Source organism: Ricinus communis, chromosome 4, assembly GCF_019578655.1.
Source record: "Ricinus communis isolate WT05 ecotype wild-type chromosome 4, ASM1957865v1, whole genome shotgun sequence".
Classification (NCBI taxonomy): Eukaryota; Viridiplantae; Streptophyta; class Magnoliopsida; order Malpighiales; family Euphorbiaceae; genus Ricinus; species Ricinus communis.
The window spans coordinates 28,180,793-28,200,831 of record NC_063259.1 but is presented as its reverse complement, the minus strand read 5'-3'; the positions used below and the strand labels follow the sequence as shown (position 1 = coordinate 28,200,831).

Here is a 20,039-nt window from a genome sequence, read left to right as displayed (position 1 = left end):
TTTTGGCCAAAATCTTTCTCAATCATTCATGTTTCAAAGCTTTAGGCATCAATATTCACTGTGAGATTAAATAATTGATCGTACAAAAAGGCAATATTGTATTGCTTAATACAGAAGAAATTTTACCTGGAGAAGCCCTCACTTTATATAAACTTGCTAAGTTGCTTCACACAGTGTACTTACGAAATGAGGATCTATATCAACGCCTTATTTTAATCAACTTATTGTTTAAGAAAAAAAGTGTGGGGTATTTTTTCCCTTAATTGTTTAAATATGTTTTGATCAAAGCTATCTCAGGTTGAGATATATATTACTGTTATACTGAGCCTGCGTGAGTAGATGAAAAGGAAAAGCTTACATTGATGACAGGATTTGAACTTTAATTCTTATTTCAAATATAATTTACTTTTTGCAAAATAAAAATTTCAAATCATTAAAAGAAATTATATTTGTGATTAAACTTTGGCCCAAGACTAAGAACTTTTTATGGTAACCTTATTGGGCCTCGAAAATGGGCCGACTCCGCTATATTTGGTCATCGTTTTGATTTCGACCTTCAAAAAGCAGCTGTTTTTAGTTAGGGTTTTTGACGAGGGAAGGGTTTTACAGACGGAAAATAGAAAATCGAAACGATGGATACTTCTGCTCTTGATTCAGCTGAAATGCAGCGATTCCTCAACGTAAGCCAATTTTCATTTTTCAGCTCTCATTTTGTTCTTGATTAACTATTAAAATTTGCAATTATACGATCTTAGTTTTTGAAATTTGTGTATTTCTTGTATGTCTATGTGGCTTTTAGAATTATGTGGTTACATGGAAATTAGCTTTTCATTTTGAAATAATCTTTATTAATGTTGGATTAGCATGACGTATACCTTATAATCTTTGCTTCTGTTCCCTATTCCGTTTTAAGATTTGATGACCCAGAAACTCAATACCCACAAATTTATTAGGCTGCTTAGTATGGTAATTAGAGTGATATTAACAATTAAAACAATTTTTATGGATATATATTGAGTAAAGTTGGATTCTTTTTCTCTCTGAGTATGATTTATCATTCTTCTGGTGTTGATGATCTACCATATAAACAGTTTTCGAACAACTTTTAGAGAAGTTTTATGATGTGCCACTGTGTTGTTGAGATTTGGTTTATTCCATACTCCAACATTCTTCTGGATATTATAGGGTTAGTTGTCTAGGAAGAACTGAAGTAGTTTTTACCTGTAATGAAATGCATTTTGAAGTTTAGGTCGGTGTATTTCTTAGATTGGGGAAATTAATAAGAACAATCTTTAATCGGAAGAAGATTCACTTTAATTCAAATGTAATTCAAAGATGCAATACATGGATTAATTTTGTCGTTTTGGGGCATGCTAGAAGTCTTAATGTTTTTGCTGTTATGTGATTCTGATTTCTAAATGACTATGTGGTTATGCAGCAAGAAAAAGAAAAGGCCATGGTTAATGAGATGGTTGCGAAGCTTACAAGTGCATGTTGGGATAAGTGCATCACTAGCACTCCTGGGAGCAAGTTTAGCTCAAGCGAATCATCTTGCCTTACTAATTGCGCTCAACGATATATGGATATGAGCCTCATCATCATGAAACGTTTCCAATCCATGCATTGATAATTTACAATCAGCAGACTCCTACATCAGTTACAAGATGTTCTTATTGGTCCCTATCAGCATTCAGCAGTTGATATTGTATCAGTTCAAAATATTCAGTATTTTTTTGAAATTAAATGCCTTTGATGCTGCATGATTAGCATCATTCTGTGTTACAATGGATTATATTTTTTCTATTTATGATCTAAAACATGATCAATACAAATGGCAGTATTCTGTGTTTTTTGACTCAGAAAGCATATACATTTAACTATACTGGTATAACCATTGTTTACATGCTAGGCAACCTGTTACATATATTGTAACGGTGAGGAGAACTGGTTGATGATGTTGGACTGATGAGGGAGGCAGATTTCTTAGCCAATAAAGCTCGTGTTAAACTGGATAAAACTCACTCACAGTAATGCTCTAGAATAATTTACAGCCCTGTATTTCCCAAAAAAACTTGTTCTCTGATCACTCATCTGGATTCAGTCGGCAACCTGATACCACTATTCAAATGCTGGAATAAAATAATATTGGCTAAAAAATGCAGACTGAGCTTCAGCTCACAAGCAGGCACACGGAAATGGTAGGGGAAAAGGCTCCCAGGGTACAGTTTCCATTTTGGAAGAATTTTACAACAGCCTAAAGCTCACACCCAAGAAAGCAGAATCTTACATACAAAGGGACACAGAATAATAATGCAAGGGGATTGACTACCCAGGAGCATTACCGTTCAATCAATGCAAATCCAAACAGGTTCCCTTTTTTTACTTTTTTGTTTTTTTTTTCCGTTTTAATCTTTGTTTTTTTTTGACATGGTTTTAGTAATTGTTTTTTCCTCTTTACTTTACATCTTGGTATTTGTTTGGGATTGTTGAGTTTCTGATGTGAAGTTGCCACCACCGAGTCGCTTTGATTCTCCAACTCCAGCTGCCAAAGCAAGAACATCAGGTGATATTTCCCAGCTTCCACTTCTTCTTCCCAAACTAGAGCGCCTGGAGTGTAAAACACTACGCCCTTCCAGGCCCTGCGGGGGAAGGATCCTGCTTAAATCCGGAGAAATATCAGTCAATGCTCCATCCTCATCCAAACTGTCATCGTTACGGACTGCTCTGCCATAGCTATCTACCTCTCTTGCTGCGTCATCCCATACAGGCTTTCTTCCCATCTCTATGTCACCTACAGATTTTTCTATGTTTGTACTGACAAAACCACTCACCATTCTATGTGGGATTTCAGGCTCCTTCTGAACTTGTGCCCTGAAATTGTTTTTAGATGGAGGAATTCTAGAGCAGAAAATCTCCATGAAATTCTCAAATATTCCTCTATTGAATGGGTTTGCTAGTCCGTCATAACGGTATCTAAAATTTTCATAAGTAGACTGCCAAAAGAGAAAAGGAGATGAAGTCAAAGTTAGAGAAAATTAAGATATCAATACAATTACAGAATCAATCTACTTTCTATACAAAAAGCCTAGTTGTTAAGGGGACAATAATATATATAGTAGAAGTGCAGAGTTCAGCAAGAGCCAACAGAAAGGATGCTCAACTAGGAGATCATTATAAACATCAATGTACCATGACTAGAATTGTTTCTTACCTGGTTTCTACTGATGAGATACAAATGAAACATGCTAAGGCCACCAACAAACCAAACTGAAATAAAGGTGTAAATTACTAGCACGATGGAGGCAGGAGTCTTAGCCATTGCTTTCCAAATTGTCGTCTCCTCACTGTTCATGATCCTCTTGATGTAAACCCAGCAAAATCCATGTACATATAAGCAAAGAATAGTCGCGAAGAAGACAAACATGAAGAAGAACCGATAATTCCGCTGCATTCAGAATCAGAGCCTTATTAAAATTCAGAATTCTATCGCGGTATCACCATAATGGAACAAATTTGTAAATATAACAGAAAAGAATGTCCCCTTGCTACTTTTAACATCTATCAAAAGAACTTTTTGCATATAAAAACAAAAGGAGAAAAAGCATGCATATATTTCTCAAAAGCATTCCCCTCTTTGAACTTGTCTTAGACACTCTACTATCTCGTTCATTTCCACCATTATGGATGTGGGATATGATTGCTATATGCAAATAATTTGAATCAAGTGAAGCACTCCTCCAAAAGAGGACAAATAAAGACAGGTTTCCTTGAATTAGACTTCTAAAAATGATTTCAGATTTAGAAAGCAAACAATGACATATTAGAAAATGAGTATTACCAATCCAATGCATTGACCAACCCAAGGGCAATGATGATCAAATCTTTCCACACAGTTATTGCATATTGAACAGTGAGAACAGCGTGGAGGCCTATAAAGCATACATGTATCACAGTACTTGGTCTTCATAATTATTCCATTGACCATTACATCCTTTGTGCGTGGCAAACGAAACGGTGGAGTTTGGCCATTTGTAACTTCAGCCTGTCCTTCATAACCTTCTGGCTCTGGAGGCTGAGCATTACGCGGTATTATACCGGGATCTCTTCCAGAGGTTAGGAGAAGAAGGATTAAATCCTGGACAACAAAATTTATACATTAGTTTCGCAATGCAGCAGGAACCAAGGAAGCTCTTTCTGCTAGGCCAATTTGATATATACAAACTTAAGCATTGTTTCCAACAGACATTTATAACCAAATTTTAATCTTTCCAATTTTATAATATTCTTCCCTGGTTTGATAACAAAGATAAGTATCCTATCTTCAGGTTCAAGATGAAAGAAAATCTCAACCAGCATAGGAGTTGCATAACCCTCTCTACCCACCCACTTTTCCCCCTTACCAGGGAAAAAGAAAAGGGAACCAGAATCTAAAAGCGTGGCATGCAGTGAACACTCCAAATATCATTCATAGAGTTAGAACACTGGAAAGGAAGGCACCAGTTAACCTTTAAACACGCACCAATGATCTTTTGATAATAAGTAGTGTGGTCGCAAAGTCTTCAGATCATGTCAGGCTCAGACTCCTATTATCTCAAATACATTATATAACTTAATTTCACTTAGATACTTGCTAAAATTCATTTCTTTTAAAGCCGTGTTACATGGCAATGGAAAATATAATTCGCAATAACAGAAACAACAAATTAAAGCCACCATTTAGGTAGTAAGCTAATTTGTCTTGGAAGAGTTCAAATAGAAAATGAAGGTTCCGCATCAATAATGGGTAATAATCACCATATATCTAATGGAAAAGTTTGGATATGAAAACCATTTCGGCAAAGCTAATGCTAAATTTTTCCTTCTTTTGGAGGTAATTGCAGTATGAAAAATTATCACAGAAAATGAAGGCTGTGCAAGTAGAGTATAAGATGTAAAAGATAGTTTTTAGAAAAGGAACTTACTATTATTGTGAGGACGACAACAATGACTGGTATTGATATTCCTGAGTGATGAGGAAAATCATCTATCAGCTTTCTGGCAACAAAGACACAGAAAACAATAACTGGGGCAACAATAAGAAATATGGTTAGCAGAAGGGATCTTGCATCAGGTCCAAATATAAGCCTCCCTTTAAGGAAAAATATCTGCAAACAGAATAGCCAAAGCACAAATCAAAAAATTATCTGCATAGCCACTTAACAAGGCATGTTTATCTTAAGATGGATGCCTGAGAAAAGTGCAGATAAGGCATTTTACACAGTTGATTGAACGCCATCAACCACTAACAAATAAAGCATAGTACCAGATTATACCACTGGAAGGTGATTTCTTCTTAATTTAATCCATCCAGATTATTGCATTATCTTCTATGTTACAGAAACCAGCGAATTACGTTAATGTCTGATGAACTATGCCTTTAAACAGTAAAGATTCTATCATACTCAAAGGCCCTTTTACTTGATCAAAGGATAATATGACCTACTCAAAATATGTCTAGTATCGACAACAAATTCTCCTTTGAAGTTCTATCAAGGTATACAGCTGGATTATTATTATTCACTTCTACAGTATCTGTAATAAAATTAAATTGAGAAAGTGAAAGCTCATGGAAAGCACATTTGTAGTCACCACTTAACAACATCGATTTCAGAATTCCAAGCAAAAGACAATAAGATTGATGTTCATGTAGCCAATGAATAAAATAAGTGAAACACCACCATGGAAAAGTAAAGTTGATCAAGAAAATAAAAAAATGAAAACAACTAAATAAATAGACAGAAAAAGTTACTACAGTTAAGACCTAGAAAATTGGATCACATCCGTATGATACTGAAACATAAACACGGCCCCCAGTCGAAACTCTCAAGACACAATCAAGCAAGAGCTGAAGTGGGTCACTCATTTGATATACAGATCGCAACCCAATTCAACATCAACACTCGAACTACAAGATAATTGCTCACTAACTAAATAGTTCCAAAGCCATTCATTTTAAAGAGCCAAAAGATTAAGATTTTCCACTTCCCTACCAAAGAGAAATCCCATCTTTAGCAATTCTATTGCATAAAATTAATAAACCCACAGGATTCCAAGCTTAGAAAACCCTATCCCCAATCTCAGAAAGTTCAGTAAATAACTTTATAACGAATTTCTATCAACAACAAAAGAATGGAAAACAAAAAAAGAAAGCCACTAAGTTTACCTCAACAATTAAATAACTAAACCAAGAGAGGAATATTCATAAGCTTACATTGCTTCCTTTCCAGACTTGATAAGTCCTAAGCCGATCTATCCCATCATCGGAGACAGCATCTCCGATGACCGGATCCGAAGTCCTGTGCGGAAGCTGTGGGACCCCATAACTCTCTCTCATCCCCTTCTTTCTCCTTTCTCCTTCTCCTTTGTCTGTCTAAGTTTTTTTAAAAAATAGTATCTCCTTTTTTGTTTCTCTAAAATGCAAAAAGCAAAGCAAAGCAAATAATCACGGCGAAAGAGAGATAGACAGAGGAGAGAGGCAGAAAAGTCAATTCAATTCCACCACTACAAATTACAATCACAAATGCCTAGCCAAAAAAAAAATTCTAAAATGAAAAGGCAAAGAAAGGCGGCTCTTTTAATATGAAAGGAACAAGTCTCTTTTGACTTGTTTTTTTGGGTTTCTCCTTTTTCCATTTTACATTCAGCAAAGTAAATAGAAATTAATGAACATCAAATGGGTTTGGTGGGGTCAGTTTCACCGCATGATAATAATAATTACGCTATAAAGAATGAGGTGGAAGATTCTGGCCAACCGCCACCGCCAGCGGCGTGATGACTGGTGAAAACGGTCGCCGTCGAGCTGGTCAACTAAAAGAGGGAAATAATAATATAGTAGTGGTGGTAGTGTTATAAAGTATTGATATATTTCACTGCCATGATAGTGAGATGAAGAGTGAGTAGAGTTGAGAGGAGGAGGGCTACGTATATTCTTGATTCGGACAAAGACGGGATTATGACTGATTCCTTGTATAACTGCAAACTTTGGGATTCCCATTTGACAATTCTTAACTCTTCATTATTGCTCCCATCCCTTGACTTGGCTTCTTCTCATTGGACGTTTCTGTTTCCCTTCCAATTGTATAGGATTTTCAAAAGCTTATCCATTTGAGAAGATGTAAGAATGAAAAATAAATTTGTTTTTTCTTTTTTAGATTTCTTTCACTTATTTAGAAAGAGGAAATTAAGTCATTTATTTTATAGATTGTAAACGAATATATATATATTTTTTTTCATTCTAAAATCAAGAGAACATAAAAGAAGAAAATGATGATTATTCTTTTTCTCTCTCCATACTTTTTCAAAAGAAAAGAAAAACTTTCAATTTTTACTTTCCAAATCCTTTTTTTCTCCTGTCTTATTATTCATCTTAACAAACAAGAGACTGCAGAGATGCACAGCAGCAGCTGAAATCCATTTTGAAAGATGACTCTTGTAAAACCCACATTCCAAGCTCATCTTCTAAGGCTGAACAAGCTCCAATTTTATGAGCAAAACCAGCTCTCCAATCCAATGCCCCGAGTTACCATTTAGATTCTGCAGAACCCAATCAAACAAGAGATGAAACCAGACCGAATTGGCAAATAATTTTTTTTTTTTAATACAATAACTATGAAAACCTTAAGGTTTTAGAGAAAAGAAAAAAAAAAAAAAAAAAAAGTTGACAAGTATGCTTGAAGCCTTGAATTTTCTAACTCGTCGAATTGCTTTCTAAATTAAATTACTCTTGACATAAAAAAATTTAAAATTTTCTTAACTACTTTTTACAGATTTAATTTTGAATGATCCGGTGCTTATAACGTGGGGGAGAAATTGATTGATTTCATTTATATATACAATATTATAATTATTATTATCAAAATATATAATAGCAAAATTGAGTAATCCAGTTCGAATCCCTTTGTCAGTTGAAAGTGGAGCTGGGTATCTGGTTTGCTGCAAATACAGCCATCGATATCACATTCTGAAACATGTGCTCCAACTATCAATAAATGGAAATTCAGAACCGACCATTTTAGCATCTTAAGAGGACCATTTATCATCATTTATTTTTATCCTCGGAGGCCCTGATATATTTATATATATTTAATAGCAGACACGGTTAATGCTGTTTGACGTAGATCTTCCATATGTATAGTTAGATACTGAAGCCCTTCCCAGTTAAGCAAATAAAACGGCATTAAGTTTTTTATTGCCTCAGCTTTTAATATTTATTAATCTATCATCTAAAATATTTTCCACGCAAGTGTTTTAAAACGAATTTCCTTTGACTATTAACGGCTGGGCTTCGTTTCTGGGAAATGTTTGGGCTTCGAAGTGCCTCGCAATATGAACAAAAACAAAAAGACTGGGCCATTCAAATAGAAAGAAAAAAAAGAAGAATTACTTTGGGCCCATTTGACCATAAAAAAAGCCCTACAAAATTACTTGAAATTGTGAACTTATGTTTATACAGCAAGAGAAATTTTATGATTTTTCTAGAAATCCTTTACATATACATATATATATACACAAACACATACATTTTGTGATTTCTTTTCATGAGAGGTAGCATAGGATCAGGCATTATGACATTGCATTCTTTTGGTAATGGCTTGTTCTCCAAATATAAATGCCATATTTTAGAAAGGTGCAGGCCTGTAGAGTGCAGACCCATTCTTCCCTGTTAACACTACTCTTTTTTTTTTTTTTTTTTTTTTTTTTTTTTTTTAAAAAAATTTTACAGATGTGTTTGGTGAAATAGTGCAATCTGTGCCCCTTTATGAATATCACTTATCGGCTTCAGAGTTTGTATTATGACAAAACTAATTAAGAGTAGGTGATCAGTGAGTTACATCAAAAATGTATATTGCTTGTCCTTCTAATATAGTATCTTGTATTTTAATCAGGATAACTTAGATAAGAAAGTCATACTTCATTTATTAACTAATTATATGCAGCTAATGGCTACATCTCATTAATAACATTAGGTATAATATCATTTTCCTTTTTCAATTTCAGTGTATTTACACCTGTGATTTTCAATAGAAAACTCTTAATTTAATAGTTTAATCATTGATTTAAATACCAAACTATATCTATAAAACAAGATAATTATATTAAACAAATAATTAAGTAACTAACACACAATGTAGGAATTGAATTTGAGACTTTCTATTTAATCCTGCATTTTTTGTATTCTCAGACATGAGCATTAAACAACAACATGTTGTAATTCGTGGACTAATGAATTTTTTTAACTTTGTACAAATATTTACAAGCTAATATACATACATGTAGTATTTGTATTAATTTTACGAGTAATGCCGTCCAACCCATTAATATTTGTTCAAATTCTTATCTATGGTATGTAACATATTAAACTCTCTTTTAATATTTTAAAATTAAAGGGCGGTTTTATAATAATATTATATGCTACTAGTAGCAAGAGCTGGGTATTTAGTATTTTTTCTAATTCGTGGTTTTGAAACAACTGAAACTCAGATTTGATTTTCCTCAACAAAATAACTTTAAAAAATATATACAATATTATCAATTATATACACATTGTTTCACGGGTATATATCAGTAACATCAGACACTTGTAAGCTTATATGTTGAAATTTGAGAAATAGAACGGATTAGAAAAATTGGTTGGTACATATTTATCAAAACACCATAACTGCCATAATTAACCATTCCTTGAAATCTCTGGCTTCTAAATTGTACCAAAAAATTCGACTGATATCTCACTATGCATCTGCACTTTTTGTCTACTAGCATCTGAAGAAAGAAAACTATAAGTTCTAATGGAAAATATGATATTCCGTTCAAACTAATAGACTTATTCAATTTCACTAAAAAAGAAAAAGAAAAAAGAAAACTAAACAACGTAATATTATATGAAAAGATTAAAAAACTTCAAAATTAGTGCAGAACAAAACGCTTATACAACAAATATTTATAGAACAGAACAAGTTCATGAGAGTCCCACGAATTATATCCATTAACCACAGGGTGCATTGCAACAACATAATCCAGCAGTGTACGTAGCCGGTTGGTGAACCATCTTATGTACTCGTGAATATAGATTTTCTGGTAACTGCATAAACTGAAATTTATAACTAATATGGGGAAGAATGATTAAGAATAAAGAGGCAGTGTGGGAGATCAAATTCGGAGCAAATTAGATCGGAAAAATCAGATAATACCATATCTCATCAATCATCATCATGATATCATCATCCCATAGAAAAAGAATTTAAAAAAAAAAAAAATCAGAAAAATAGAATGGTAATTTCTTCATCAAGTCAACAGTACAGTAATAGTTACTAATACAGCATGTAGTTGCTACATTTAAGCTAGTAGCTTAATTATTAATGTCTTTCTCATAATGTAAAGTGTTTTTATATAACTTATTAATGATAGCTGACTGATACTGTGTGTGCTTATACTTGCGAAACCTTAATTGGAGTATCACGTGAAATACGCACTAAAACATTCAAGCAAAAATTTTGCCCTTTTTGCAACGCAATCAAATTATGCTCGTTTAATATTTTTAGTTCGCTGCACCATTAACATTGTCTTTCAAAAGCTCAAATACTTTTATCTCGTAAAAAATAACAAATCGTTAAAAAAATATCATATATTCATATACTTATCAATTTAATTTATAAATAACGTGATAAATGAAATCTACCTAAATTTTTTTCATATATATATATATATATATAAATTTATCGTAATAAGAAATTCTTTTATATAAATAAATTTAATACTGTATAGTCCGAATTTATTCCAGTTAGATACTGCTTTTGTTGAAGAAAATAGAATAGAGTCAGGGGACATGGTCTCAGAGACTGCACGAGCTGGATTGCTTGTGCAGACTTCTCATCCCTGACTAAAGGTGAAAGGGAGCAACCTTTCCTGCAAAGCAGGAAATATCACTTCTATCTTCCCTTCTCAGAAAGTAGCCGTTAGAACATGTACCAAGCATCTGTGTATATATACTCATCTCACTTGTAAAATGAACTCATAATTCTAATCTTTTGTAATTATTCATTATAGTTCAACAATCCAAAAATCTACATGGTATCAGAGCTGGTATAGCCAGTCATCACCTACCAAGCCACAAATTTCACATTCCAGCATTCAAAAACAATGGCTCACAACGAAACCACCAAAATCACCAACATTGTGCTGCAAGGCAGTCACAACTATTTTGAGTGGTCAAAATCAATTTTCATTGCCCTCAGTGCCAGAAAAAAAATTGGATACATCACAGGCAGCAAACAAAAACCAAAATCAGTAATCCCAAAAGCACCAACAGAAGAAGAATTAGAAAAAATAGAGGAGTGGCAATCATCTGACCATTTGGTCATGTCCATGTTCACCAACGCAATGGAAAGTAAAATTGCTCGGCTGTGTATCCTTATGGAGACATCAAAAGCAATATGGGAAAAAATAAAGACTCTCTACGGCCATCAAAATAATTTCGCACACATTTTCAAGCTAAAGCAGGAATTGTCCCAGATCGCTCATGGGACCAAAAGTTCCACAGAATACTCGACAGAAATACTAACCAGGTGGGAGGAGTTACAAAGCTACCTCCCACCATCAAATGATCCGAAAGAATTACTGAGAAAAGCGGAGCAGGATTTAATTTACACTTACCTGAGGGGTATGGATTCAAGCTACGAGGGCTTGCGATTGCAGATCCTGCTTGCCCCTCAACTGCCCTCAATCGAAGTCGTAATAGCTACGATTTAGCGTGAAGAAACTAGAAGGAACTCAATCAACAATGTTCCAGAAACTACCGACAACCAGGCCTACTCCACCCGTAGCGACCAAGATCGACAGAGGGGAGGAGTCAGCACCATCGTGACGGCTGCTGGCACCTCCACTCTCAGCTGCGACCAGCACGGGGGTGGGAAGGTCCGGGAGCCTGGAAGAAAGGAGGAAGAAGGTTCGGAGAAATGAGGGATGAAAACCCTAGGAGAAGGGGCGCGTTTCTGGGTGCTGGGGCATCATATGCCGAAAACCCGACCCGGCTACATAGGACTCCATCGATCTGAAACCCGACCCGGCTACACAGGGCTCCACCGATCCGACCACTCGACCCGGCCTTACCAACCCTTGGATCAGGCCCATTCATCTTCATCTGGGCTTGGCCCAGGTTTGGCCCATGTATCTACAACTGGGCTGGGCCCTGGTTTGCTTCAGGCCCATCTGCCTTCTTCAATACAGCCTGCCTCCCAAGCCCATCCGACTCAGCAGGCCCGCCAGGCCCAAATACAGGACATTGTGTCCCAACTCCAAGCCTTGGCCCAGCAACCCCACGGGTTCGGACTCCCTCAACCCGATGGGTTAGGTTCGGTTCAATTTTATTTTCAGTCACTTAAAATAATACTAGATCTAATCAAAATGCCTGGATTATTGACTCAGGTGCTACTAATAACATGACTTGGGATCCTGCAAAATTACAAAAAAATTGCCAGAGCAGAGATTCCCAGCATGTGACAGTGGCCAATGGAAATCAAGTGAAAATTCAGGGATATGGCACCTCCAACTTATTTAATTCCTCTCTTTTGAATATTTTACTTTTGCCTGATTTTAAATCTAATTTGTTATCCGTTGGTAAGATCACTCACGACTTAAATTGTAATGTTATTTTCTCACCATCTTCAGTCATTTTTCATGATCGAATTTTCGGGAAGACGATTGGTGAAGGATACCTAGAAAATGGCCTATACTATTTTTCTGATCCTCCCCAGAAATGTTTAGCCTTCATCAAAACCTCCCAAGACATGCTCATGCATCGGAGACTTGGGCATCCCTCCGATCATGTTCTCAATAAATTATTTTATTTCAACTTGGATTCTAACCATTATGATGTATGCAAATTTTCTAAGCACACTCGGCTACCCTTTTCCTTGTCTTCAAGCATGTCTGAAAAAGCTTTTGAATTAATACATTCCGATGTTTGGGGACCTACCCCCGTTACCTCATATAATCATTTTTGATATTTTGTTACCTTTATTGATGATTATTCTCGTACTACCTGGCTCTATTTATTAAAAGGCAAAAATGAAGTTTTTCGCGATTCCAAGAGTTTTACTATTTTATCAAAAACCAGTATAATGCACACTTAAAATTTTTTCACTCCGATAATGGTACAGAGTACATAAATCAAAATTTCTCCACCTTTTTTAAACAACATGGCATTACTCATCAAACCTCCTGTGTTAATACTCCCGAGCAAAACGGCATTTCTGAGCGAAAGAATCGCCATCTCCTCAATGTCACCCGTACTCTCTTGTTTCAACATAATGTTCCCTCTATTTTTTGGTCGGATGCCCTCTTAACTACTACCTACCTTATTAATAGACTGCCCTCTGTCACCTTAAATCATATGAGCCCCTTGGAAGTCCTCAAAGGTCGGAAGATTGACTTAGGTAACCTACGGGTCTTTGGGTGCGTGTGCTATGTCCACGTCACTCGCCAACACAAACTTGACAAGAGCTCGGTTAAAACACTTTTCCTCTGATATTCCTCCACCCAAAAAGAATACAAGTGTTATGATCCGTTGACTTACAAAACCTATGTCTCTCGGGATGTCACCTTCCTCGAGACTGAGTCTTACTACATCAACCCCACTAGTGTTGACTTTAATTCTCTTTTTTCGCTTAACTCTGATATTTCTCTTAGCAGCTTTGATTAATGTCCCCTCCAGGAGCAGCCACCTGTCGTCTCAAGGCTAATTCCTTCAGGGGGAGATAACCTCTCACAAGAAGCCCCATGTCACGAAGTCACAGAAGAAGCAACTGCCTTGAAACGCTCTAGTCGACAAACCAGACCACCTATGAAATTTAGAGACTATGTGTCTCATACGGTGACGTATCCTATTCAGAATTTTATTTCATATAATGTTGTATCTAACCAATGTCGTAATTATCTATGTCAGATCTCAAATCACTCTGAACCTACAAGCTTCTACAAAGCCAATGTCGACCCCAAGTGGTGTAAGGCTATGGAAGAAGAATGACACATGGAGCATTGTATCCCTTCCATCAAATAAAAAACTAGTAGGATGCAAGTGGATAAACAAGATCAAGTACAATGGTGATAGAACCATTTATAGATACAAGGCCAGACTTGTAGCCCAAGGCTTCACTCAAACCTATGGAGTTAATTATCAAGAGACTTTTGCTCCAGTAGCCAAAATGAACATAGTTAAGATCTTACTCTCAATAGCAATCAATCAAGGCTGGAACCTATTCCAAATGGATGTCAAGAACGCCTTTCTTCAAGAAAATTTAGCAGAAGAAGTTTACATGTCTATTCCCCCTAGATATAAGTCAAACTCAGACTTCTCCCTGGTATATAAGCTCAAGAAAGCAATCTATGGCCTGAAACAATCTCCAAGGGCATGGTATGCTAAACTCAGCTATTTTTTATTAAGCATTAATTTTAATAAGTGTGATTCTGATTCATCCATGTTTGTTAGACACACTCACACCCACGCCATTATCCTTTTGGTATATGTTGATGACATCATAATAACCGAGAATGATAATCAAGAGATAGAGAATGTCAAACAAAGTCTAAAAAAGGAATTTGACATTAAAGACCTAGGCCAGCTATCATACTTTCTAGGTATAGAAATAGCAAAATCCAGTAAATGTTTATTCCTATCCCAAAGGAAATATACCCTTGATCTATTAAAGGAAACTGGAAAAATAGGAGCTAAACCTGCCATCACCCCAATGGAAACCAAAATTAAACTCAATTTAGAAGACGGAGAACCTCCGATCAACGTGGGACACTATCAGCGTTTAATAGAAAAATTGATTTATTTAATTGTCACTAGACCTGACATTTCTTTTGCAGTTAGTATGATAAGTCAGTTTATACATGCCCCTCGCATCAGTCATCTAGAAGCCATTGATTGGATCCTCAGATACCTTAAAGGAACACCCGGTCAAGGAATCTGGATGAAGAGAAATAACTCTACTAATACAGTCGGTTTCTCGGATGCGGATTGGGTTGGAAGCTGTGATAGAAAGTTAACCACTGGATTCTGTGTATTTGTAGGAGGAAACTTGGTAATATGAAAAAGCAAAAAACAGAGCGTAGTTGCTAGATCAAGTGCCGAAGCCGAATACCGTGCAATGGCATCCACGGCCAGCGAACTTATTTGGATCAAGCAAGTTCTCAAGGACATAAAAGTTGAAACCAAGGAGCCTATGAAAATGTTTTGTGACAATCAAGCTGCCCTGCACATAGCATCGAACCTAGTGTTTCACGAAAGGACGAAGCACATTGAAGTCGATTGCCATTTCATCAGAGAAAAGGTTCAAAAGGGGAAAATTGAAACGCCTTACATCAAGAGCCAAGATCAATTAGCAGACATATTTATAAAAGCTCTTGTCAAACAGAATCATCGGTCGATTCTCAGCAAGATGGGTTCAATAAACCTATATGAACCCAGCTTGAGAGGAAGTGTTGAAGAAAATAGAATAGGGTCAGGGGACATGGTCTCAGAGACTGCACAAGCTGGATTGCTTGTGCAGGCTTCTCATCCCTGACCAAAGGTAAAAGGGAGCAACTTTTCCTGCAAAGCAGGAAAGGTCACTTCTACCTTCCCTTCTCAGAAAGTAGCCGTTAGAACATGTACCAAGCATCTGTGTATATATACTCATCTCACTTGTAAAATGAACTCAAAATTCTAATCTTTTGTAATTATTCATCATAGTTCAACAATCCAAAAATCTACAGCTTTTCTTTTATTTTTATTTTTATTATTAATATTAATAAATTTGAGCTAAAGACTTAAGTTGAAATATAAATCTAGAGTTAAATTATCATTGTATCACTCTTTATTTGTTGGATTTGATTAGTATTTATGAAACTGTCCTTAAGGCATCTTCTGTCATTAGATGATAGAAGCTCATTATATCTTATATTGAAAAAAAATAAAAATGACTAAGAAATGCATTAGAATGGAATGGACTTGATTATTATTAATATTTAGACTTAATCATATTATAGACATGTTTGTATACGATATATGGTTCGCTATGGTTCAAATTTAAATGTAATTTGGTATCACTTGTGTCTTACTTTAACCTGTAATCCGGCTACCAGTTTGAGCTACACGGGTGCTGACTCCTGAAGAGTCCAAAAGAAATCAACCAAACGAAAGAAGAAATTAGATAGCATTATTAATGGCTCTTTCACATGTGCACATCGTCACATGGTGGGTATCATAAACTTTCAAAAGAATCAACCCTCAAAGAATGATGAATATTGATGTAGACTTCAATAGAATTACATGATGTATACCTTCAATTTGGTTTACTAAATCCTTCTCTACCTTGTTGCACCCATGATGTGTTAATCAATCATATCTCTATAAGGTTATATATATATACACACATATCTCCTCTCCATGAGTATAAATCAATATATGTCACACTATTTGAGTTTCAGACATATATAGTTTGGATATAGGAGAAGGCTTGGATTACCTTTTACCTGACTAACTTGCTCCATTTTTTATTTCCCTTCTATTTGATTGTCTAAGAGGAAGACCTAAAGTTGAAGAGATGACCATGGCTGAACACCATCCGTTGATATTTACCTTCGGCGTTCTTGGTATATTTTGTATATGAATCATGTGATCATTGGCATATTTGATAGACTACTTTCTTGATAGTTCGTTATTGCATTTTCTTTCTATAATAAACTCTAACGTCAGTGTTTTCGTCTTTTAATTGATATTTATAGGCAACATCATCTCCATCTTGATGTTTCTTTCACCTATGTGAGTATGATTTTAGCATCATTCGTCTCTCACTGAACCAGGAAAAAGAATAAAAGAAGAGAAGTTTAAATGTGTGATCATAGAATGAGCAATAACAATCTACATAATCAACTTCATTGCAGGTTTACATTTATTCGTGTTTACAAAAAGAAATCAACAGAAGGGTTCCAATCAATTCCATATGTGGTCGCACTATTCAGTTGCATGCTTTGGATTTACTATGCCATGCTGAAATCCGGCGATTATCTTCTTCTCAGCATCAACTCTTTCGGTTGTCTTGTACAAACCATCTACATTGTTCTGTTCATTTTCTATGCAGAGAAGAAAGCTAAGGTACACTAGCTACATACTTAATTAAGTTCCTAATTAATATGTACAACTTAATAATGGGATTATCATAAATAATTTTGAGGTGTGAAAAATTGCAGATCCTGACTTTGCAGCTATTATTTCTAATGAACTTTGCGGGATTCTTGGCGATCGTTGCTCTCACACGTTTCTTTGCTAAAGGATCTAGCCGGCTGCACATTGTGGGATGGTTTTGCGTTGCAGTTTCAGCTGTTCTGTTTGCTGCACCTTTAAGCGTAATAGTAAGTCAAAGATGGGAGTCTTTTAATAATTTCTTTACTCTTTTGAGTTTTCTTGTAGCCTTCTTGGAGTGATTAGTTAATTTCTTTTAATGCAGAGGCTGGTCGTACGCACCAAAAGTGTGGAGTTCATGCCATTCACCTTATCACTTTTCCTCACTTTGAGTGCTATTATGTGGCTGCTCTACGGAGTCCTATTAAAGGACTTGTACATTGCGGTGAGTTTGACATAACTTTTTTGACACTTAGTACGCAAAAGCTGAGATAACAAAACGACGGGTCTCTCGACCTTTTGGCAGCGAAATGCATTAATCTTGCGGTGTTTTCATTGACAAACTCACAGCTTCCGAACATTTTCGGACTCGTCTTCGGGGCAATACAAATGGTACTCTATGTAATTTACAGGGACGGCAAGAAAGTTATAGAGCTGCCGGAAAAGATTGATATGGATAGCCCAATCAAGACATTTGAGGTGCATGCAGCAGTAGTCTCGCTGCCTATTCCTGACGACAATTATCAAGTGAATAAAGAGGATAATCCAAACGAACAAAGAAAACCCAATGCCGACAGCACTGAGTCCCTCAATCAAGAGCAGTTCACAGTCGATGAAGTTACTGCTTAAACTTTCTTTTACTTGTCTGATTTGTATTTTATCTACTACTTCTATCCAGTCTGTAAACATTAATTGCATATGGCTATATACCAGCCTCATAGTCCTTTCTTTTGTACTGTGAATGGAAGCCTAGATAATGGCATGCCCTTTCTTTTCTATTGTGAATGGAATGATAACGGCATAGCTTAGACACTGTCTAATAATTAATTAATATATTTGATGAATTAAGAAATTAATAAAATATTACAATTACTGAAAATAATCAATTTAGATTTTTTAATTTATGTTTAAATTAAAGATTATCTATGAAAGTAGGGCGGAAGACTTTTAAATTCTTTTACTTTTCTATGGGGAACTAGATAATGGCACAGCTTACACATTGTCTCTACATTTTATCTCAGTTACTTCTTAATCTTAATTACAAGCCAAAAGAAATCTGGGTGCACATTAATTGTGTTTGGTAAACTTAATTGGCTTCATTATCCATAAAACTTGAAGAAGCCCAACCCCAAAATAAATGCTTTCTTGGTTAACTTTCTTTACAGATTATAATCATTAAACACTATAAATGAGAATTCTTCAATCATCAAATATCTGTTAGTAAAATCATTTCATATATTGATTTGGATTATAATTTAATACAGTGTCGGGGCTTATATATATCTGTTGAGTTCATCCAACATCAATTGATATTGAGTTGAAATCTAACATAATCTTTACATGGTATATCTAACAGCCGTTGCTTTTGATTGGAATCTATTGCTTATAAATTGTTAACTTTGGACAACCGTATGTTAATCCTTGACACCAAAATCCAAGTCATTTTCATAAGGTTCTAATATATGTGTTTTCTTGTGCTTCAAAATTTCTTTAATGAAAAAAATGGAAACTGCATATAGACATTTAAATGATTCTAATTTTAAATGATAAGAGAGGGGTAGTTTTTGAATTGAAATTTTAAATAACTAATTCAAAATTTCATGAAATCTAATTTTCTGAGATAGTTCAAACTTTGGGAATTTCAGCCGCAGCCACAAGCTAGCTACTTATTCTTAAAGACATTTAGTTTTTTTTTTTTAAAAAAAAAAACAAGTTGAAAGGAAATTCGAAGTAAAGATCATTATTTTTACACCAAACAATCATACCCTTCAATGAATCATTATCAGCATCCAAGGTAGAGAGTTGGGAATTCTAACAGTTGGCAAATTAGCAATGCCAAATTGAAAATCGGAACTGGGTTTAGTAATTTGGTGTCAAAAGAAAACAACAGCCGCTTATTAATTTGGGGGCAAATTGGAACCTAACCCCCCCTCCCTATTTATCTCCAGTTTGTTAGCATGTCTATGGTGCCAAACTGCCAATGTTAGATTATAGGAGTTCATTTATAGAAAAATTAAAGTACACATCACAATTACAATTTTATTGCTAGCTACCTACTTTTCCTTTCAGGGATATGGAATGAAACATATACCCTAATGATATTTCTTTTGCAAGTTGGAAATTCCTATACAAATTTAAGACCAAAAGTGTTTGTGCGAGCAAGTCAAGAATTTGTATTAACTTATATGTTGCGAATATCGATAAATATTTTTGCCTCAGAGGAAAAAAGAAAAAAAAAACCTTTTGCTACTCTTGATGTATTATTCTTAAACGGTTGAATAAATAATACATATTATCTTTTAAGTTTTACATTGAAATAATAGAAAAAAAAGTATAAAATTTAACTTTTTGATTATACTAGAGATTCTCTTATTTCTTTCATGATATTTTAATATTTGAAAAATTATCTTAGCAATTTATTTTCAAATTCACTGACACTATTAATTTAATAGTTATAACTCATCCGTTAAATGTTCTATCACTATTTGATTCTTTATCAATGATGTTGATAAATTTAGATCAAAATTATTAACGATAAAGTTCTCAAATTATATTTTTTAAATTATTAAATTATTATAAAAAGCTATAAAACTTTTTATATTATAAAATTAAACTATAT

General features: G+C 34.9%; 3 protein-coding genes across 4 annotated transcripts; 2 read left to right on the top strand and 1 right to left on the bottom strand.

Moving 5' to 3' along the window:
• Positions 1-528: 528 nt before the first annotated feature.
• LOC8269172 (mitochondrial import inner membrane translocase subunit TIM8) lies at positions 529-1,855 on the top strand. Its single transcript, XM_002511077.4, has 2 exons — positions 529-680; positions 1,439-1,855. Exons 1-2 carry the CDS (start codon positions 633-635, stop codon positions 1,625-1,627), a joined length of 237 nt encoding a protein of 78 aa, XP_002511123.2. The 5' UTR covers positions 529-632; the 3' UTR covers positions 1,628-1,855.
• Positions 1,856-2,127: 272 nt separating this feature from the next.
• LOC8269173 (probable protein S-acyltransferase 7) lies at positions 2,128-7,012 on the bottom strand. The gene is made up of 5 exons (XM_002511078.4): positions 6,251-7,012; positions 4,962-5,144; positions 3,839-4,135; positions 3,212-3,445; positions 2,128-2,993 (listed from the first exon to the last, which is right to left on the bottom strand). Exons 1-5 carry the CDS (start codon positions 6,371-6,373, stop codon positions 2,460-2,462), a joined length of 1,371 nt encoding a protein of 456 aa, XP_002511124.1. The 5' UTR covers positions 6,374-7,012; the 3' UTR covers positions 2,128-2,459.
• Positions 7,013-16,217: 9,205 nt separating this feature from the next.
• LOC8269174 (bidirectional sugar transporter N3) lies at positions 16,218-18,196 on the top strand. 2 transcript variants are annotated; one of them, XM_015723235.2, is made up of 7 exons: positions 16,218-16,273; positions 16,601-16,671; positions 16,804-16,840; positions 16,963-17,173; positions 17,269-17,430; positions 17,526-17,645; positions 17,771-18,196. In XM_015723235.2, exons 2-7 carry the CDS (start codon positions 16,623-16,625, stop codon positions 18,047-18,049), a joined length of 858 nt encoding a protein of 285 aa, XP_015578721.1. In that variant the 5' UTR covers positions 16,218-16,273; positions 16,601-16,622; the 3' UTR covers positions 18,050-18,196. The 2 variants fall into 2 exon arrangements, with proteins under 2 accessions (XP_015578721.1, XP_048228610.1); XM_048372653.1 differs by lacking the exon at positions 16,218-16,273 and having other exon boundaries at positions 16,290-16,671; positions 17,284-17,430.
• Positions 18,197-20,039: the final 1,843 nt, after the last annotated feature.

Excerpts from the sequence above, each read along its gene's own strand:
- LOC8269172 (XM_002511077.4), top strand. The coding sequence starts at position 633 with ATGGATACTTCTGCTCTTGATTCAGCTGAAATGCAGCGATTCCTCAAC. Across the intron at positions 681-1,438 it reads AAATGCAGCGATTCCTCAAC|CAAGAAAAAGAAAAGGCCAT; the intron begins GTAAGCCAATTT and ends GTGGTTATGCAG.
- LOC8269173 (XM_002511078.4), bottom strand. The coding sequence starts at position 6,373 with ATGAGAGAGAGTTATGGGGTCCCACAGCTTCCGCACAGGACTTCGGAT. Across the intron at positions 5,145-6,250 it reads AAGTCTGGAAAGGAAGCAAT|ATATTTTTCCTTAAAGGGAG; the intron begins GTAAGCTTATGA and ends TTCTGTTTGCAG. Across the intron at positions 4,136-4,961 it reads TTGTCGTCCTCACAATAATA|GATTTAATCCTTCTTCTCCT; the intron begins GTAAGTTCCTTT and ends TTTGTTGTCCAG.
- LOC8269174 (XM_015723235.2), top strand. The coding sequence starts at position 16,623 with ATGACCATGGCTGAACACCATCCGTTGATATTTACCTTCGGCGTTCTT. Across the intron at positions 16,841-16,962 it reads TTGATGTTTCTTTCACCTAT|GTTTACATTTATTCGTGTTT; the intron begins GTGAGTATGATT and ends ACTTCATTGCAG. Across the intron at positions 17,431-17,525 it reads CTGCACCTTTAAGCGTAATA|AGGCTGGTCGTACGCACCAA; the intron begins GTAAGTCAAAGA and ends CTTTTAATGCAG.